This window comes from Vidua macroura, chromosome 1 (assembly GCF_024509145.1).
Source record: "Vidua macroura isolate BioBank_ID:100142 chromosome 1, ASM2450914v1, whole genome shotgun sequence".
Classification (NCBI taxonomy): domain Eukaryota; kingdom Metazoa; phylum Chordata; class Aves; order Passeriformes; family Viduidae; genus Vidua; species Vidua macroura.
In genome coordinates this window covers 17,976,476-17,994,671 of record NC_071571.1, presented here as the reverse complement: position 1 = coordinate 17,994,671, position 18,196 = coordinate 17,976,476, and the positions used below count along the sequence as shown (strand labels likewise).

At 39.8% G+C, this 18,196-nt stretch overlaps 1 protein-coding gene across 5 annotated transcripts in view; it reads left to right on the top strand.

Annotated features, from left to right (window-relative positions):
• Positions 1-10,725, top strand: part of ARMC3 (armadillo repeat containing 3) — a 63,299-nt gene extending 52,574 nt beyond the window's left edge. For all 5 annotated transcript variants that reach the window (XM_053997619.1, XM_053997609.1, XM_053997624.1 and 2 more), the window contains 4 exons: positions 1,335-1,403; positions 6,212-6,409; positions 8,847-9,009; positions 10,484-10,725. In XM_053997619.1, the coding sequence (XP_053853594.1) occupies positions 1,335-1,403; positions 6,212-6,409; positions 8,847-9,009; positions 10,484-10,684 (631 nt within the window). In that variant the 3' untranslated portion in view covers positions 10,685-10,725. The remainder of the gene's footprint in view (positions 1-1,334; positions 1,404-6,211; positions 6,410-8,846; positions 9,010-10,483) is intronic.
• The last annotated feature ends 7,471 nt before the right edge of the window (positions 10,726-18,196 follow it).

Sequence of the window (18,196 nt, the reverse complement as noted above, 5' to 3'; positions counted from 1 at the left end):
CATCAAACCTGATTTCTTTTTGTGACAAGGTAACCCATGGGGTTGATCAAGGTGAGCCAGTTGATGTAATGAGATTTTTGGATTTCAGTAAAGCTTTCAATGCCATCTCTCACAGAGTCCTGCACAAGATGTCCAGCCGGATAAACACATCCTGTGACGGGTGAGCAGCTGGCTCATCGGTTGGGCACAAAGGGTTACAGTGAATGGGGTGACATCAGACTTGTGACCTGTCACTGGGGGGTTCCACAGGGCTCCATGCTCAGCCCTGTGCTCTTCAACAGCTTCATCAATGTCTTGGAACCAGGACTGGAAGGAGGCTCCCTTGTTGAGAGACACCTCAACAAATCAGAGGGCTGGGCAATCACCAACCATTGAAGCTCAACATGGGAAAGTGCTGGATTCTGCAGCTGGGATGGGGCAACCCTGGCTGTACAGACAGACTGGGGAATGAGATGCTGGAGAGCAGTGCCATGGAAAGGGACCTGGGGGTCCTGGTCCATAGCAAATTGAACATGAGCCAGCAGTGCTCTGGCCAGGAGGGCCAACCCTGTCCTGGGGGGCATCAGGCACAGCATGGTCAGCAAGGCAAGGGAGGGGATTGTCCTGCTCTGCTCTGCTCTGCGCTGCGCTGCACTGCGGCGGCCTCACCTCGAGTGCTGGGGGCACTTTTGAGTGCCACAGTGTCAGAAAAATATTAAACTATTAGACACCATTTAAGGAGAGCCACGAGGATGGTTAAGGGCATTGAGGGGAAGCCGTGTGAGGAGTGGCTGAGGTCACTTGGTCTATTTAGCCTGGAGGAAACTGAGGGGAGACCTCATGGCAATTTACAACTTCCTCATGAGGGGAAGAGGAGGGTCAGGCACTGATCTCTTCTCTGTGGTGACCAGTGACAGAACCCAAGGGAATGGCCTGAGGTTGTGTCAGGGGCGGTTTAAGTTGGATATTAGGAAAAGAGGGTAGTTGAGCACTGGAACAGCTGCCCAGGGAAGTGATCATAGCACCAAGCCTGACAGAGTTCAAGAAGGATTTGGACAATGCTCTCAAGCACATGGCATGACTCTTGGGGATGGTTCTGTGCAGAGCCAGGAGCTGGATATGATGATCTTGATGGGTCCCTTCCAACTCAGCATATTCTGTCATTCTGTGATTCCATACTTCATTTTTGATCCCTGAACTAATGTCTGGTTTATTAGTACTTATGTTATTTCTTTCACTTATATACCACCTCTGAATATATTTATTGTACTTTAAAATCCAAACTCCATTTTCATAGCTTCACATGCAAATATTAACTCTGTAAACAAATGCAAAAATATCTTATTCTGTTTCAGTATTGTAGTACAAAAGGTACAAGATGCATCACCATCTGTTTCAGGAAGAAGCAGCAGAGAAAAGTCAAGGTATGGTTCTCAGATGTACTAGTTGTCAATGTTGTGTTACTGCTGTAACACTAGAAATAGAAGTCTGAGAAAACAGTGACAGATAGTTTCTGAATGGAGTACAAATACCTAAACACAATATTAAATATATTTTTGGAGTCTTTCTTTCATCTCCTATATGCAGTAATTTGAACAGCTGACACTTATTTGCTCTTTTTTTTTTCCTTCATTATCCCTTGAAAGCAGTGAAATACTGTTATTTTACAACTTAACAATCAAGACACAGGGAAATTACAGTAGAAGTTCCTTCTCAGTTTAGAACCTAAACCATAAAATGTTCCTACACTGCCTACATGCCTCCTTATTTCTAGATTAAATCTCTTCCAGTGCAGTTGACAGATGACTAAAAGCTGAGAAGAGTGTGCTCAGAGCTGTCCTGATTTTTAGACAACCAGGCTAAAAACACTTCACTCTTGCAGCACTTGTCCTGATCCATATGATACACTAGGTACAGTGCTGCAGTCTGTCTCTTCATACCAAGTAGATCAGAACCTCTACTCTTGTAGTGAAAAATTAACTTCCTTCTTTTACAGAAAGAGGATTTGAGTCTGTCCCTCACACCTGCAGACAGCTGACCACAAGATATTTGGGGTTTAGCAGTCTCTTTGTGGTTTGTTGTGGCTGATCACTAACGATGAGGTGTAACGAACAGGGCATTTTACTTGAGCTGTTCAGGTACTTAACTCTCCTTACTCTCGCCAAGACAGGCTTTTAGTCCTTGTCTAATATAAAATACTTAACCTGTAGTTTGTTCCTGTGGAACGAAACTGAGCCATGGTCTCCCAGCTGCCCTTCCTGTAAAACAGCAGCACAGTCATGACCACAACAGTGCCTTCTGCAGAAGGCAGATGTACATGCCTGATTCCAGGGGAATCCAAAAGCAGTCCAAACAGAGCCTCCTTGCCATCGATGGAATGGTCTCTAGTTCTTGATAGGAATGTGATACAATCTACAACTGTCCTTGGCTTTTCTGATAGCTTCTGTTAGTTTTTTCAATAATTCAGGGGTATCTCCAATAGAGGAAAATTAGAAGTTACCTGGACAATGGTGTTCACTCAGCAAAAACAGCACCAGAGAAAAAGGCTTATAGTATTATTCTTTGAGTTATATTTGAATCTATATATTTGAATTATATAAATTTGTTTAGAACAGACATGCAAATTATTAACAGATAATAGCTACTGACTGTGAGGTCTGACTTCCAGGTTTTGACTTAAATCAGGACCCAAATTGTCAGACTAGTCTATCCAAAAGTTATTGACTTACAAGGCAGACATTCCCATTTGACTAGTTATTTGGACTGCAAGCACTTCTGAAATTCAGTTTAAATAATTTTATAGTAGACACCTGAAATGGATTGTATGAATTGCATTGTGGAAGGTTCCTGTTTCAGGATGCACCAGAGTAGATACAGCAGCTTGAGTGCCTTAGGAGGCTTGTTCCAGTTTCTGCCCCCTTCCAGTTTCTGCCCTCTTCCTTCCACTGCCCCACATGCCCTGCTCATGACCCACTGTGCCTATGCCAGTTTCGTCAAAGGGAGCAGAGGCAAGGGGAGATGCTGAGCCCCAGTTTTTTTTTCTCTGCTCCAGTGGGGAGTTCCTTGGAAGATGCTCTAGAGTCATAGGCCATTTTGTATAGTCTCAGGAGCTGGGAGACCTGTTCTGACAAGATAATATATTTGTTTATTACAGTGTGTGATGAGGATACACTCGGATAGTTGCTTTCAAATGTAATTTATATCACTTACAGTGTAAATGACTGCTCTGTTTGCAACCATAACTCCTTTGAAAAGCAAAAAAATTTCTATAGGAAAAAACAAATACCTGACTCAATTTCCCATAGTAAACCTTGGAGGAGTACAAGGACTCCTTTCTTCAAGTATGAAATAATTGCTTTTGAATGTCATGATCACATTCTATGATTTATAACCCCATTGTCATTCATTTTGAATCCATAGTTCATACATCATTATTATTATTAATTTCTGAGATATATGGGAGTTACTTGAAGGTCAGTAGCTGACTCCAAGTCTCAAACATGCTTAGATTTTTCCTATGTATTTTTCCCTCAATAATATGTTTCTGTTCATCATTATTTTGCAAGGTACTACTGAACACTGTTTAAAATCATTGCTTTGAAAAAGTGATACTACTTTACATAAACCATAGTTGAAAGCCAAGAGAAAGGGCAGTTGTAATTGTCTGCTGGAAATGTTTGAACTAGATGTGAGGAAGTGCCTAGTTGATTGTTTGACATATATTTTCATTGACAGCAACATTTTAAATAAGGCTGTTTCATATCTAATATACACATTGATTGGGCTAAAAGATTGTATTTAATGTAGACTAATAAATGTGTATTTATTTCATCCTATGTTTCAGTACTGCATTTAAAGAAATACTTCCCAATGCTTGTTTGTTCCTTTTCAAAAGAGAACCAGAGCATTTAAGCTATGCAAAATGGGAAAGAAAATAGGTGTCATGGCTGCTTTTTGATGGTAGACTATTGTATTAGCTGCCTTCTTCCTCCAGCTGATGCTCTGGTGACCTGTTGGACTCTTGTACTAAAGTTGCAGAGAATCAGAAACAGCTTGGAGACTATTAAAGTGCCATGAGCTCTCCTTTGCAATATTCCTCTGCTTTCACAGCAAGTAGTCTCACAACTAGGAAGACAGCTCTGAGAAATGAGAGTGATTTTTTTCTGATGTCACAAATTCCCACTGGCAAGAAAATGGGGATTAAAAAAAGAGGGCAGGAAAAAAGACAGTAGAAGTCTCCTGTAGAGGTTACTGGTTATTTTATAGCACTGAGCTGTAAGACAGCAGCTCCACAGTTCTTTATGAGATAAAAATTAGACAGATATGATGAACTGAAGAGTTGAGGAGTAAGATAGAGAAAAGTGTGGAAGACAACCTTAAATCAGCTATTCCACCAAGGAACACAACATAGACATACCTGAGAGAAATAAGCAGCAGCAAAAAACCCAAACAAATGACTGTTCAAACCCATCTCAGGTGTTTTGTTCCTGAAAATTGGAAGGGAGGAGAATAAGTGTGATTCTAGAGTAATTTGAATAGATAGGAATAGGAAACAAATTCTCCTATAGCACTGTAATTTAATGGTGCACTTCTCATAGAGAAAATGAAGTACTGGGAGGATAGAAGGGGAGAAGGGGGAAAAGGGCAAATGGTGGAGAAACAAGAATTACAGCATTTGTAAATGTTGTTCTTTTGAAAATCTCCTGAACTGGACACCAGAGAGTTGGGAATAATTCAAGATTTTTTAAACATGGTGTTTTTAACCATAATATATAAATGGATAAGTAGATAGCTACTTAATCTAGCATTCTAAAGTTCTCTGGCTATAGTTAGATAGAGTCAAATTAGACAAAGAAAACTGTTTGTCTGCTTTTTTCCAAGTGTAAGTGTAATTAATAACCAGAACAGTTTATTTAAGAGAGTGGTGAATTTTCTATAATTTAAAGATTAAATCTTAATTGGTTATCCTTCTAAAATAATGTGCTTTGTGACACCTATTTAAAGGGCTTTTTGTGAATATGGTAAATCTCAATAGGTTAAAGAAAAGTTTGCAAAGTATTCTGAAGACAAATTGCTTGAATTCAACTACTGATAATGATGTATGCCCTTTTGCTTTGTTCAATGCCTTCCATCTTAAGAGTGCTATTCATAGTATAAATTTTAAGAATAATTTGAAGAGCATGCAATAATGATAGTGTGTCTTGGAGCCATGTACTTTAGTGGTCCTTTATTTCTTTTTTTTTCTTTTTCTTTCCAAGATCACCAGAAGTATTACAGATTTTAAAAAATAAGCCAGAACTGTTAAATGAAAGAAAGAAGTTTTGTTGTATTTCACAGTAAAAATTTTCGGGATCTACACTGAAAAAAGGCACAATGCTTACAAAACACTAGTTTCACGTGTTCCCACAAATGAAAGATCCTAAACTGTCTGATTGTATAGACCTTAATAATACCTCTAGTAAAATAATGATTTTATAGTTGCTGCATAACTTGTCAAATGCACAGTATTTAATTTAAGCAGAACAGTAATTTCATTTATACTTCTGCTGGGTGCTTAAGATGCCTGTTTAGGATTGTAGTAATTTTTCAGATTCCAAGCATTACTAAAATATGAACCTTGTGCAATGAAAAAGAGTCAGCAAAAACACAGACTTGTTGTAAAATCTTTCTCTGACAAGCCATGCTGTAATTTGCATAATGCTTGAAGTACCTCAACTTGCAAGTACAGAGGCTGTCTTTTGGAATGTCCTGTCAAGATTTCAAAAGCTGTGCTTTTGATACATTTTTTTCCTTTATTTGAAGACCAGATTTTTATCAAGTAAAAACTCATTGGAGTTCATGTTTTTTATTTCATATCCATATAAAACTAAACCATAACTAAAAATATGCTCTATATGTATATAGTAGGTAAGTAAGTGTCTCCTCTATATAATCCATACATGGGAAAGGCATATCAGAGCCATTAACTAAAAATAAAATGAGAATTGACAACAACATTAATATGGAGCTAGTGGCATTTGTTCCTAACCACCTCCTGTGGGCATGTTCCACAAGTGTTCTCTACAGCTTTGTAGATTTTGGATATTTGTTATCAAGAGAAAAGATGTCTCCTACCTTCCACCTCTCCCTAGACAATTTGTCTAAGTGTCCTGTTGGAAACTAATGTATTTGAATTTGAACTTTAGAGAATACAGTATTCTAGATAAGTGTATATTTTTTTTTTCTATGCAAGAAAAGGGAAGGGAAAAAAAGAGGAGGAAAAACCAAAAGAAGTTATTCAAGTTACACCTACAGTCCAGGAGGAAATAAATCTAGAAAGTTCCCATTGGCTACCACCACCTGACTTCATTTTAATGGATTACATTAATGATGCTTCCAAAAAAATTCTACCACTAACTAATACCCGGGAACAGGTTGTGGCTCTTGCACAGTGAGTACCAAATCGTATTTCCATAAGCTGAATTGGTAAAATAACTGTTTTCTTATCCAAAGTCAACTTTTTCAAAATAGTTATTTTCCCATGCTTAAGTGGAATTCAAATCAGCTTTGGCCCAGAATGTTGACATATTTAGATTTTAAGCTTCTTGTTTCTAATTTTGTTGCAATTAATTTAATGTATTTTTAAATAAAGTATCACTTGCAACAAAAGAGTATCAATTTCTCATTAAAAAAAAATATTCTCATAGACAATTTCAGGTTATTTTCCACATTTATTCATCTGTACTGATTCTTTCCAGTGAACACATCAGCTGCATATAGCATCTACATAATCAAAGAACCCCAGAGTCCCAGGTTTTACAAAGCCTAAAAACATGGTTAGAAGCCAAACCTAATAGTTAAGATAGTTGCTAGTTATATATATCATGTCTGTTCTTTCTCCTACCATCTTTCCTGCCTACTTGGTTTTAGAACCCCTTGGGACAGCAGCTCTGTTTATTTTGTTTTCTGTAGAGCTAAAAGCATAAGACAAGTCTCCTAACATAGCTTTTAAGTGCTCTTGTAATTAATATCCTGATAATTAATAGTGCCAGAACATTGCAATAGTGCATGTACAGACTGTTGGTATCAATGTGTGATTCATTGGTTACACTGACTGCTCAGCCTGGGCACCAATCACTGTCGCCTCCAAGCAGTGTGTCTGCTTTCATCTTCTCCATAGTTTAACCTTTATATCTTAGCAGTTTCCAAGTTGCCTTCTCAATCTGGAGAGTTTGGCATCAGACCCCACTTACTTTCACAAAATTTGTTACTTTTACTAACTCTCATTTTTAATGAAGTCGTCTAATGTGATATGAGGAATGAATTTTCCATTGATTGCAGGATTTGACAAGACAGATATTCATCCTTATCTATCCAGCTGTATATAAATCATGCTGCCTTCTTCAAGGTGGAATGCATAAAATTCTCTTACAAATCCACTCTTCTAACACACCAGTGAAATACTTGCAGACACATAACCCAGTGAAACAATCATGGAAAGTTTAAGTAGAATGTTTTCTGTGGGCATTTTCCTGTCTGTGTTCCATTTCAGGCACCTGCCTGAATAGCGTGTGTTAAATAGGGAGTTGGGGAGAAGGCAGCTGCAGCATCCCTGATCAGCCTGGCAGCCTGGCTGGAGGTCCTCTTGTGCTCATTGGGAGGGGGTCAGGCTAGATGAGGGGACATCAGTAATGCTGGATGTCTCCTTTGAAACAAACACAGCACACCTTTGCATAGTGGTGATCACGTTGGCTGGGGTAGCATTGCTCTCTTTAATGAGGGCTGGCCACGGGCACACACAGCACAAGGGACTGCCTCGAGCCCCACACTTTCTCAGCTTCACCCTGTAATTCCCAGCTTCAAGATACCCTGTCTGACACCCTTGGTGATTGCTCCCTGTGCCCATGCTATTGCAACCAATGCTTCTTCAACTCTAAATTTTGAGAAGTGAGTCCTTGGAGCTTGCCTTGCTTGTGCTGGGCAGAGGAACATGTTCACTGCTTCTTCAGAGGAGGGGATGCAGGTTTTAGCTCCCTGTCTGAAGCGATGGCTTGTGATTTTCATGTCAGCTATGCAACATCTTGTCCAGAATGAGAGACCTCAATAACCCTTGTGCCTGTGGCTGAGACACTGAGGGGAACAAAGGTCTTTACATACAGTGATCTGCACTGGGGAGATGAAGGTGTGTGTGTATGGGGAGACTTACAAACCAGGGCTTGGTCCTGTGTGTGCACAGTCCCCCAAAAGACATGTTTTTGCCAGAGCTTGCACTGACAGTGAGTTCTGATCTGTTTCTGTTCCTGAGGCATTTGTTTAAATGGATAAATACCACTCACCCCCAAAATACTGGCTTCAATATAAGAAAGCACATGTAGAAGATGAGTACCTTCAATTAATACAGCTGCTTTTCTATGTTGGGATCATTACCTATGGCTTTATTTTTGTCATGCATATTCTCATGCCTTTATTACTATTTGAAACAAATGATAGGTTTGCAGACTGTAACATGTAACTCACCTAATCTGTTACCTGTAAACATGATCATCAGCTTCTGTAATTACTTCCTCAGTAATTACACTGTTATTGATGACTTTTTCTGAGGACTTTGTGCCTATACTGCACCTCTTCAGAATCTCTGCTTTTGCACCTTTGTTTAGGTCTGTGACAAATATGAATGATCTGAGTTATGGTTATCTGTATTTATCAGTAAGCATATTTAAAATACCAATTATTAAATTTTAAAAAAATAATTAAGCAAAAGTAGAAAAAGTATTACAGTCTTAAAGGTCATTCACTTCCTGCTTGTATATGTTTTATTGTGCTACATTTTTGCAATAAATACAAGAGGAATTATAGATGTCATTGATCCCAGTATGCATTTTGAACAGGTTTGTTGCAGACAAGATGGGTGGCACGGTTGAAAGAGAGCAACTACATAACTTCTGCTGGGAACTTAACATGAGTGAAATAGAATTTGAACAGAAAAGCAACATTGTGCCTATCGCAAAAATCAAAAGAGGGACATTCTATCACAGAGCTTTACTTTTCAAGGTACATTATCATTTATTTTGCAACATAACATATTATTGTTAAATGGATAATCTAAACTAAAGTATATTTGCATAAGTATAATACATTATTTATATTCATGCAAAATCTTTTGTATATACTTTCCTAATTTTTCAACAGCAAAGTTGATTTCCCAGTGAATGCAAGCCAGCATTGCTTCTTTCTGTAAACATTCTTGTTGTCATTAAATTGTCTTAAGTGATATCAGCAGAATACTTGATAAATGGCAAAAAGCCAAAGTATTTGAATTGGAGTCAAAACATTTCACATTTTTTGTAAACTGTAAAATACTGAATTATGCAGCTTCCTTCTTTTTCCATGCTGCACATGTAGACTTGCTGAGACAATTTTTATTTGGTATCTATCCAGTAATCTGGGATAGTATATAACAGCTTCTATGTTCTAGTTTCTTAGAAGAAACTGGGAAGTTTTATTTCGTCTTTCTTTGTATGGAGATGTACTGGTTACAGCCAGTTATCTGCAGCCTGGTTATCTGTCCCGTCCTTTTTCCTTGGCTGGATTTTTATCTTTCTTGATTAGAAAGAAACAGAAAAACAAGGGCCTAGCACATTAAGCAGGAAGGACCTAGGAAAGAGTACACAGGAGAAAGAGTATGACCCTAAATTTATGGTATCCACAGGGAGAGAAAGTTTCCGACTTATTTTATGACATTCTGAGGGCATGAATTAATTATGCTCCACTGTCCTAAGGAACTTTGTAGGGACAGGTCATCTCTCTTAAAGCCACTGCACTCTAAGCAATGGGTATCTATCCATTTGTAACAAGTGAAAAATCTTCCAGGATTTCATTCCTTCACAGCAGATGTGTGTTGAAAAAGCAATTTGGTAGCTGGAAACCATTATAGGTCAGTCTGTGATAGTGCAGTCCAGAGGAAAGGCAGGTGTTTCATCTAGCAGACACTTGCCTCGCATTTCATTGCTTCCCACATTTCCAGGGCTGGAAAGCAAGGACTGTGCTTCAGAGTGAAGCAACAGTCCTAAACTTACACTGATAAAAATGTTACATTTTGACACTTAATATTTCATACTAGCTATATGTGTGCAGTGTGCCTACACCTCATCGCTTGAATATCCTTCAAAATGTTGTTCAGAAGTAAGTCTTCCAAATAGACAAAAAACATTGCTGGGTACTGTGGGTGTTGCACTTTATTTGAGATATGAAGGACTGGCTGATAAATGTATCACTGTTTGAAAAGAGTTAAAATGAAAGTTTTTCATGTTGTGCATACGATATGCGAGAAAGAACATTTAAAAGCCTACACTTTCTACACAAAACCAGCAATAAAGGTTTGAAGTTTGGAACACTTGAGAAGTTTATAAAGTCTGTTTCAAGAAAGCTTTAGGCCTTTTGGGTGTTGGTTTTGTTTTTTAAGCATCACTGGGCCTTGCTGTATATCACAGAATCTGCATGAATGAACTTTTTGTTTCTTTTTTAGGTGATAGCAGACAGAATCGGCATTGGCTGTAGTTTAGTTCGTGGCAAGTATAACAGAGCTTGGAATGAAGTTAGATTGGTTGAACGCTCTCCCAAAGGGCTTCTGCTTCCTCCTCAAGAGTATATTGTAGATCTAATGTTTGAACCAGGCTGTTTGCTAAAACAAGGAAGTGCAAAGGCTGATCAATACAAACGTATTTAATCATCTTGATGCATTTCACCAAAATAAATATTTTAAATATGTTTGCAATGCTGTATTTATGAAACATGAGGGGGGTCATATCCAACTATCAAAAAGAAGCGTATGTGGTATGTTGTTTTAAAGGTTTAATTAAATGTGGTTTTGATATCTAGCTTCAGTGCTTAGAAATTTTGTTAATCTGTTGGTAGTATTTTAAGACTGAATTGCAAAACTGCAGATTAAAATTTGGTAATCAATGGTATTTGGTGTGTGCTAACATTACAATGCTTATTAAATAGGTTAAAAACCAATACAGCATATTCTTTTTTTTTCTCTTCAAATCCCATGCACACTTCAGGAATTTCATGTCCGTAAAGCAAAAAAAATTGACATCTGATGAAATGACAAGACATCTAAAAACAACTGGACAATTTTTGTGTGAAATAACCCAAGAACTGGGAACTAGAACTACAATAACAGTATACTTTCATCCTCTGTAGAAAAAATCCCATTTATATTTCTTAGAACTTGGCAGAGTTAATATTTACAGATAATAGGATACTCTGGATGAAAGTATATACTGTTTGTCCTGGCACAAGAAAGACAGATGATTGATAAGTTAGTGCTTGTGATCTGTTTAAGTTCTTTATTTTTGACTTGAAGATAAAATGGACTCCGAGAAGTCAGCAGTTTCAGACAGGGAATTTGTATTTCTTGCAGTCTTGGGTAACATGGTGTTGCTGAAGACTGGTGGCGCTTTTGAGAGAGGTAAAATACGGGCTAGAACATTCTGGTAAACACTTCTTGGTGAAACTGTCAGGAATGTACTGGAGTATTTCAGAGAGCACCACTATCAATTGAGATTACTGTGGAAAACTGAGAGAATGTACTGTACAGCAGTTAGGCCAGTGCAGGCCTAACAGAACTGAATTTCAGTAGACCAGAACACCTACAACAAGGCATTTACTTCCTGCCTACCAAAAATGTGATTAAAAAATTTGGGGTCTGTGTTCTTTTAGCTTTCTAATGTTTGTAGAAGTACAGTCATTTGCCTTGACTGCTTTGGTTGAGGAGGAGGTTTGTATCTGTTGTATTCATTACTGCTCATGAGCATGATCCCACCACTCCCTCTCATTCCTCCTCTGATATGCAGCATGATTTCCTGGTAGCCCTTAGGGGAACATTTTATCTAAATTTATGTTGTAAATTTGCTTATATGCCCTCATGTTCATTTTTTTTAGCCTTATGTTTAGCAGTCCTCTAGACATCAGAATGAAAAAGAAATCTGGAAACAAAATGCAGGATGTGCTGGCAGAACTGAGAGAAAGGTGAGGATGTGTTTCTCATCATTGCTATGTAGCAGGTAGGAGACTGATGGAAAGTCATATGCTCTCACTGACAGGTATGACTGGGTATAGAAACCCACAACTTTGAAAGTCCAGTAAATTGAAGTAAAATAAGAATTAATTTCCTGCTAGCTATCATTTTGTATAGTTTTCTTACATTGGAATTTCATTATTTTGTATTGGAACCATAATGTTAAAGTATGACTTACTGTGTTTGAGGAGATCTTGAAAAGAAAGCAATTTCTGTTGTTTCTAATAAAAATCAATATTTAAAAAATAGTCAAAATACAGTTTTTCAAAATAAAAATTGAGACATTTCTAGACATATAAGCTCACCTTACATAAAATAATCATCTAACCAAATAAAACCAAATACTATACTCTGCATTGTATAATGTAGAATTTGATGATCCAGAAATGTAGGATCCAAAAATGTTTTATGTCTTTCACAGTTTTGAACTTTGTACTGTCTGAGTTCTTTCACTTCAAAATTGTAATGCACTTGGATGTCAGAATTAAGATCTAGGTAGAATATAGACACTTCAGTCTAGAATGATTACTTTGAAAAACTGCACTTTATTTGTCAAGTATATCAAGAAATGCCACACTTTTTTTATTTGATGTTAATCAGGGACCTGTAATTGTGTCCATGGCCTGGTGAAGAATCCCCCCACCCTTGATAACAGCAGCTCAGCTCACACTCATTCCAGAACTTAATCAGAAAACAAAATGTTTAAACATTTCTACAGGGCTCAGCTGGGTGAGTATTCCCAGGACATGCCCAGCACACACCATTTGGTTTGGGCTGTGCCTGAGGGAATTGATCGCCTCCTTCATTTAAGGAGCAGATGGGGAAGGGCTCGTATTTCCTTTTACATAATAGTTCACTGGGCAGATCAGTCACACAGAAGGAGTCAGGCTTGATGCCTTCCTAAGCATGAACAAAACAATCTGCAGCTACCTCATTGCAGGATCTGTTCTGGCCACTAAGCACTCTGCATCCCTTTTTGAAGATCTGCTATCATGCAGAAAAGAATGCAGGATTAATAGACTACAGAAACAGAAAAGTTGAGCAACCTCTTCAACTTAATATCTGGGAGTAGCAATTAGGCTTTTCCTTTGGGAAAAAGTAGTCTGGGTCTCCACTATCCACTTCCAGAAATGTTCTTATATTTTACTGCCTAGACATGTAAATATCTGCTGTAAAATGTAGAAACTGGACCCTATCTAGAACAAGATCCTCATAATTAGGTGCTCTCCTGCAAGGTGAAAAGCTGTCTTTAGCAACGGTAAGAACTGAAGCAAGGATCATTCCTGCAGAGCTGTAACCACCAGGCAATGACACAGAAATGGGCCTTATGGCCAGCAGCTGTGCAGAATGAAAACCAAATGAGATGTGCTCTGCTTCTTGAAAGTGAGGGCATGTAAATGGTCATCCCAGGACAGTGATGGGGACTGAAGATCCTGATTTGAACGAGGCACCCCCAAGTCATCCTCACTGTCATGTCTGTGCTTCTGAGAGAAGCGGGCCTGAAGACTCTTTCCTCCTGTTCATGGGAACTGCCCAGCTTAGTATTAACTGTGCAGAAATGATGAAGTGCCCTGCTCAGTTCCTGCATGGTCTCTTTCAAGGCATCTGCAAGTGGCACACCACACATGCACACACACACACACCCTGCTGCCCCCACTACTCATTAAAAAGAATTTTAGTTTTGATTTGGCATTGAAAAGCACAATGCTTAATATATAGCACATCTGCATATCAAGAAATACAAATCTGGACTGTCTTAATAAAAGCTCAGGTGTGATTCCTACCTGTCTGATGAATGTGTCAGTAAAGCAGCAAACCAAACTGATGGTGGTATCAATGGGATTGCAAGTTCCAGCAGAGGTTTTAGTATGAGTCTAATGTCTGTGCAAACCTCTGCTTTTGCTTGTTCTGTGTGTCTGGGACCATTGTGACTAAGGGAGTAATTCCAGGCTCTGCAGATGAGTTTTGGGCTGAGACCTGTTTCTGAAGGGTGCTTCTGGTAATCGCCTCGCTGCAGAAGTGGACTCTTCTTCCCGCAGCAGGCACCAAGGCAGTACAGATTGCTGGCAGCAGCAGCTCTTCCATGCTTCTCTTCTGTTGCCCTCAATCCTGAGCAGTAGGAACGCTGAGGTTAACTTACATTTGTTTTATCTTTATGCTAGCAAGGAACAACTGTAGTGTAATTTATAGATTTGGGACATTTCAAATGGTTTCTGATTACCCACTGTTAAACTAGAGCATTGGCTTGACATCACTCCCTTAAACCATGCACTCCCGTGCATGGAGAAATTGAAATGAACTCTACCTTGCAAGTGAGCACAGCAGACCCTGTCTTCCAGCAGACCAGATGCTTGGGCTTCTTTGCTTATGATGCAGGATCTCTTTGCTTATATTGGAATAAGAGACAAAAAAAGCTCTTCAGCAAGAGCTGTTAGCTGTTTGCTGCTGGTTTTCACTCCCTTATCCATGCTGCATAAAAGTAACAAAACTCTCCCTAGGCTCCATAGTGTGCAAAAGTCTTTCCTTTTTGTGGTGCCAGTGTTGTCCAAGTTTGCTGTAAAATATGGTGCCAAGTTCTTGTGAAGCAGAAACTGCTCCTAAGTCACTTCATTCTTTTGTTGCAAGAAAGGTTGAGCTAACCACCCAACCAGAGACCTCAGTGCCTGCTGCTCCCACAGCTTGCAGTCTTGCTGTTGTCCATTTCTTTGTTGCTTTATCTTACTGTTTCCAGGAGACATCCCTAGATTTTCTTGCTGTGTCTGATACTCATCTCTTGTGTTTTCTCATCTACATCCTGTTGTGGTTTAACATCAACCATCAGCCCCACACAGCCTCTCATGCTCTCCTCCTCCTGTAAGTGGGGGGAGAAAATCAGAAAATCCAGTTTAATAGGTAAAACAAAAGCTGCACATGCAAGCAAAGCAATGCTAGGAATTCATTCACCACTTCCCATGGCCAGGCAGGTATTCAGCCATCCCCAGGAGAACAGGGCTCCATCGTGTGTTAACAGTGACTCGCTAAGACAAATGGAATCACAGATCACAGAACCAACTGGGTTGGAACAGACCTCTGAGACCACTGAGTCCAGCCTTTGACCAGACACCACCAAGTCAGTTAGACCATGGTTCTAAGTACCAGGCCCAGTTTTTTCTAAACACCTACAAGGAGTGCACCTCCACCAACACCATAAAAGACATCACTCTGAATGTCCTCCCCCTTCCTTCTTCTCCCCTCTGTTTTATATATGGAGCATGATGTGATATGCTATGGAATATGCCTCTGGTCACTTAGGGTCAGCATCCTGCCTCTGTCCTCTCACAGGTTCTTGTGCAACTCTAGCCCACTTGCAAGTGGAGTAAGAAGCCTAAAAGGCCTCAGTGCTGTGTAAGAGCTGTTCAGCAGTAACAAACACAGTCCCATGTTATCAACGTCTCCAGCACAAAACCAAAACACAGCCCCATACCAGCTACTGTGAAGTAAATTAACTCTATCCCATTCAAAATCAGCACACCTTTTTCTACAGATCAGCAGTTCTTCCTAGTTATAAGAAGGATTTGAACAAAAACCCCCACACCATAGCATGTTTTTAATTCCTTTTTAGTATGAGCTTCTCTGAACAAGGTGCTTTCAGTGACACAGTCTGGAAGAAGATTCCTTAAAGGCCAGGTGTCAAAAATATATTAAAGAGTCAAAAGGCTTTTCAAAATGTCAAGTCATTAGTTTTAATTGGCATTAGGGAACATATTATGAAAGACTGGAGGTCTGCTCAGTGTCCCAAGATATAACAGAGGTTGGTAATGATACCTAATTTCCAAAGCTGGAGAATTCTCTGACAAATGGGCACTCTTAAGACACAGTTTATCCGTGGTAGATCATACAGAAGAATCACATGCTGTGAGTGCCAGTTTCTTTTCATTACGCTGTTTTTTCTGCAGACTTCTAATGTAAGTGGGTTTAATCTGAGATTCACCTGCTATTAATGGGAGCTGCATTACCAAAGAGAGAACTAGGCCACTAAAGACTGGCTACTAGGTATAAATACGTGCAAAAAAGTCAGGGACTTTAAGCCCAAATATTGGGCTATTCAGTTACTAAATTTCTTCAGGAACTCCCAATGACGAGAGTATCAGGAACTGATGGGAACTTGGACTTTGCAGCACTGGGCCAAATTTAATGTTGGGTCTAAGTAAGCTCACTGCAGTTTCCACAAGCCAAGAGCTGTGTGGCATGTGGTACAGGTCTAAAACACAAATAATGTGAAATTCAGGGTGAGCTCAGGATGCAGTGTTCCATTTACCAAGGGTCGCACTGGTCCAATGCTCTGCTTCTTCAGAGCAAAACCTCTGGTCAGAAATATGGAGTTATTTACACAGGGTTTAGTCTGTAGCATTTGTTACCATGGGATAGAGGAGGGATGGGAGTCACAGAATCCTAGAATGGTTTGAGTTGGGAGGGCTCCTAAAGATCATCTCATTCCAACCCCCACAGTGGGCAGGGACACCTTCCACTAGACCAAGTTGTCCCAAGCACCATCCAACCTGACCTTGAACACTTCCGGGCATGGGACATCCACAGCTTCTCAGCGGAACCTGTTCCAGTGCCTCATCCAGGGGCTGCCACTGATTCAGTGCATTGTTGCCACCTGCTGTGTATTTGCTGACCACAGAAATTCAGCAGTAGAGAGTAGCACAGGTTTCAGTCAGGTCCATGCTCAGTTTTGATACTGAAACACTGCTGGACGTTAGGTATGGTGGGGAGGTATCTTTGCTTGGCACTCAGAAATTAAAGCAATTCACTAATAAATGGGCTAGCAATACCTGGCCTATCAGTATTTTTTCTTGGTAGACAAATGACAGTATGGTGTAGAAACAAGATGAAACCATGTGAAACCTAGAGCCTGCTCTAGTCCTTTCTACCTTCTTCTTACATAGCAGATATGGACAAAAACATCTACCACAGCAGCACTGACTCAGTACACTCTGTCTTTTAAAAAGCTCCTCACCTAAGGTTCCCACTTAAGTAGGTTTTCTGTCGGAATCTCCCCCAGATTGGGGTGACTCCGGGTGGTGGTAAAGTCTCTCCTCCAACCCGTGCCTTCAAAGAAAGACTCAGTAGTCTTCAGTCGTCTGATCTCAAGGCAGTTTATTGCATGTTATCTCAAGGCACACAGACTTCCTGACATTGTCCCTGATTCCTTCTCCCTCTGCATCTCTCTCCGTCTCCCTTCGTCTTCGTCTCTCTGGCCCAAGGGGCTGGTGCCATCTTTTATATCACACATTACATATTAAATGTTTATAGTTTTTCCCCAATGCCTATTACCTATATTGAACAGCGGCTTTCTACTCTAAACCAATCTGTGAGTGCCAACATCACCAAGAACATGGGGAATAGGAAGGAGAAAGAAGGAGGACAGGGCACGCCCAAATCCCTCCATCTTAGAACCTCTGACCCCCATGTACAAAACTCAGACCCCTCTGTACAAGGCCTAAAACCCCCCTGTACAGCACTCAAAAATCCTACCTTTTACTTTGTGATTACTTCTATTATAATATCTAAACTTTTGTGATTTCTTCTTCTTCCTGCAAAGTTGGTAAATTGTTCCATGGGTCAAACTCAAAACCACAGGGGTTTCTGGCTGCCTGCCAGGGTCTCAGAGGCTTCTGCCCTGGACCCGGAACATCCAAGAGTGTCTGAGGGACACCTTGGGTTCCGACAGTTTTCCCCACAGATCTGGCCAGATTTTATATCAGATGAAGCTGGAGAAGTTTTTGCTCAGCTCAGAGTTGCTCAGACAGGTCCTGGAAAAGAAACCCTAAATCCTGTTCTAGTGGGAGCAGGGTGTGCGGGCCAGATTGCCACCAGGCACTTCATTTTCATGAAATGGAAAACCAGCTCATGCCTTGAGAACAGAATGCTAGTTTTTCCAACAAAAATAAGTCTTTGGGGGCTCACCTAAGAGAGAAGGAAAGAAGATTCATAGCTTCACTTACATGAGTCCCAAATTTAAAAATACATATAAGATGAATGAGTGGGAATAAAACTCGTTCTAGCAAAGCCTCATTCCTCAGTAATTCCCATTTGTTGGGAAAAAGGCAAACTCTGTTATCAGGAAAGTCACTCTATGGAAGAGAGTCATTTTCCTAATCAGAGTGTGAA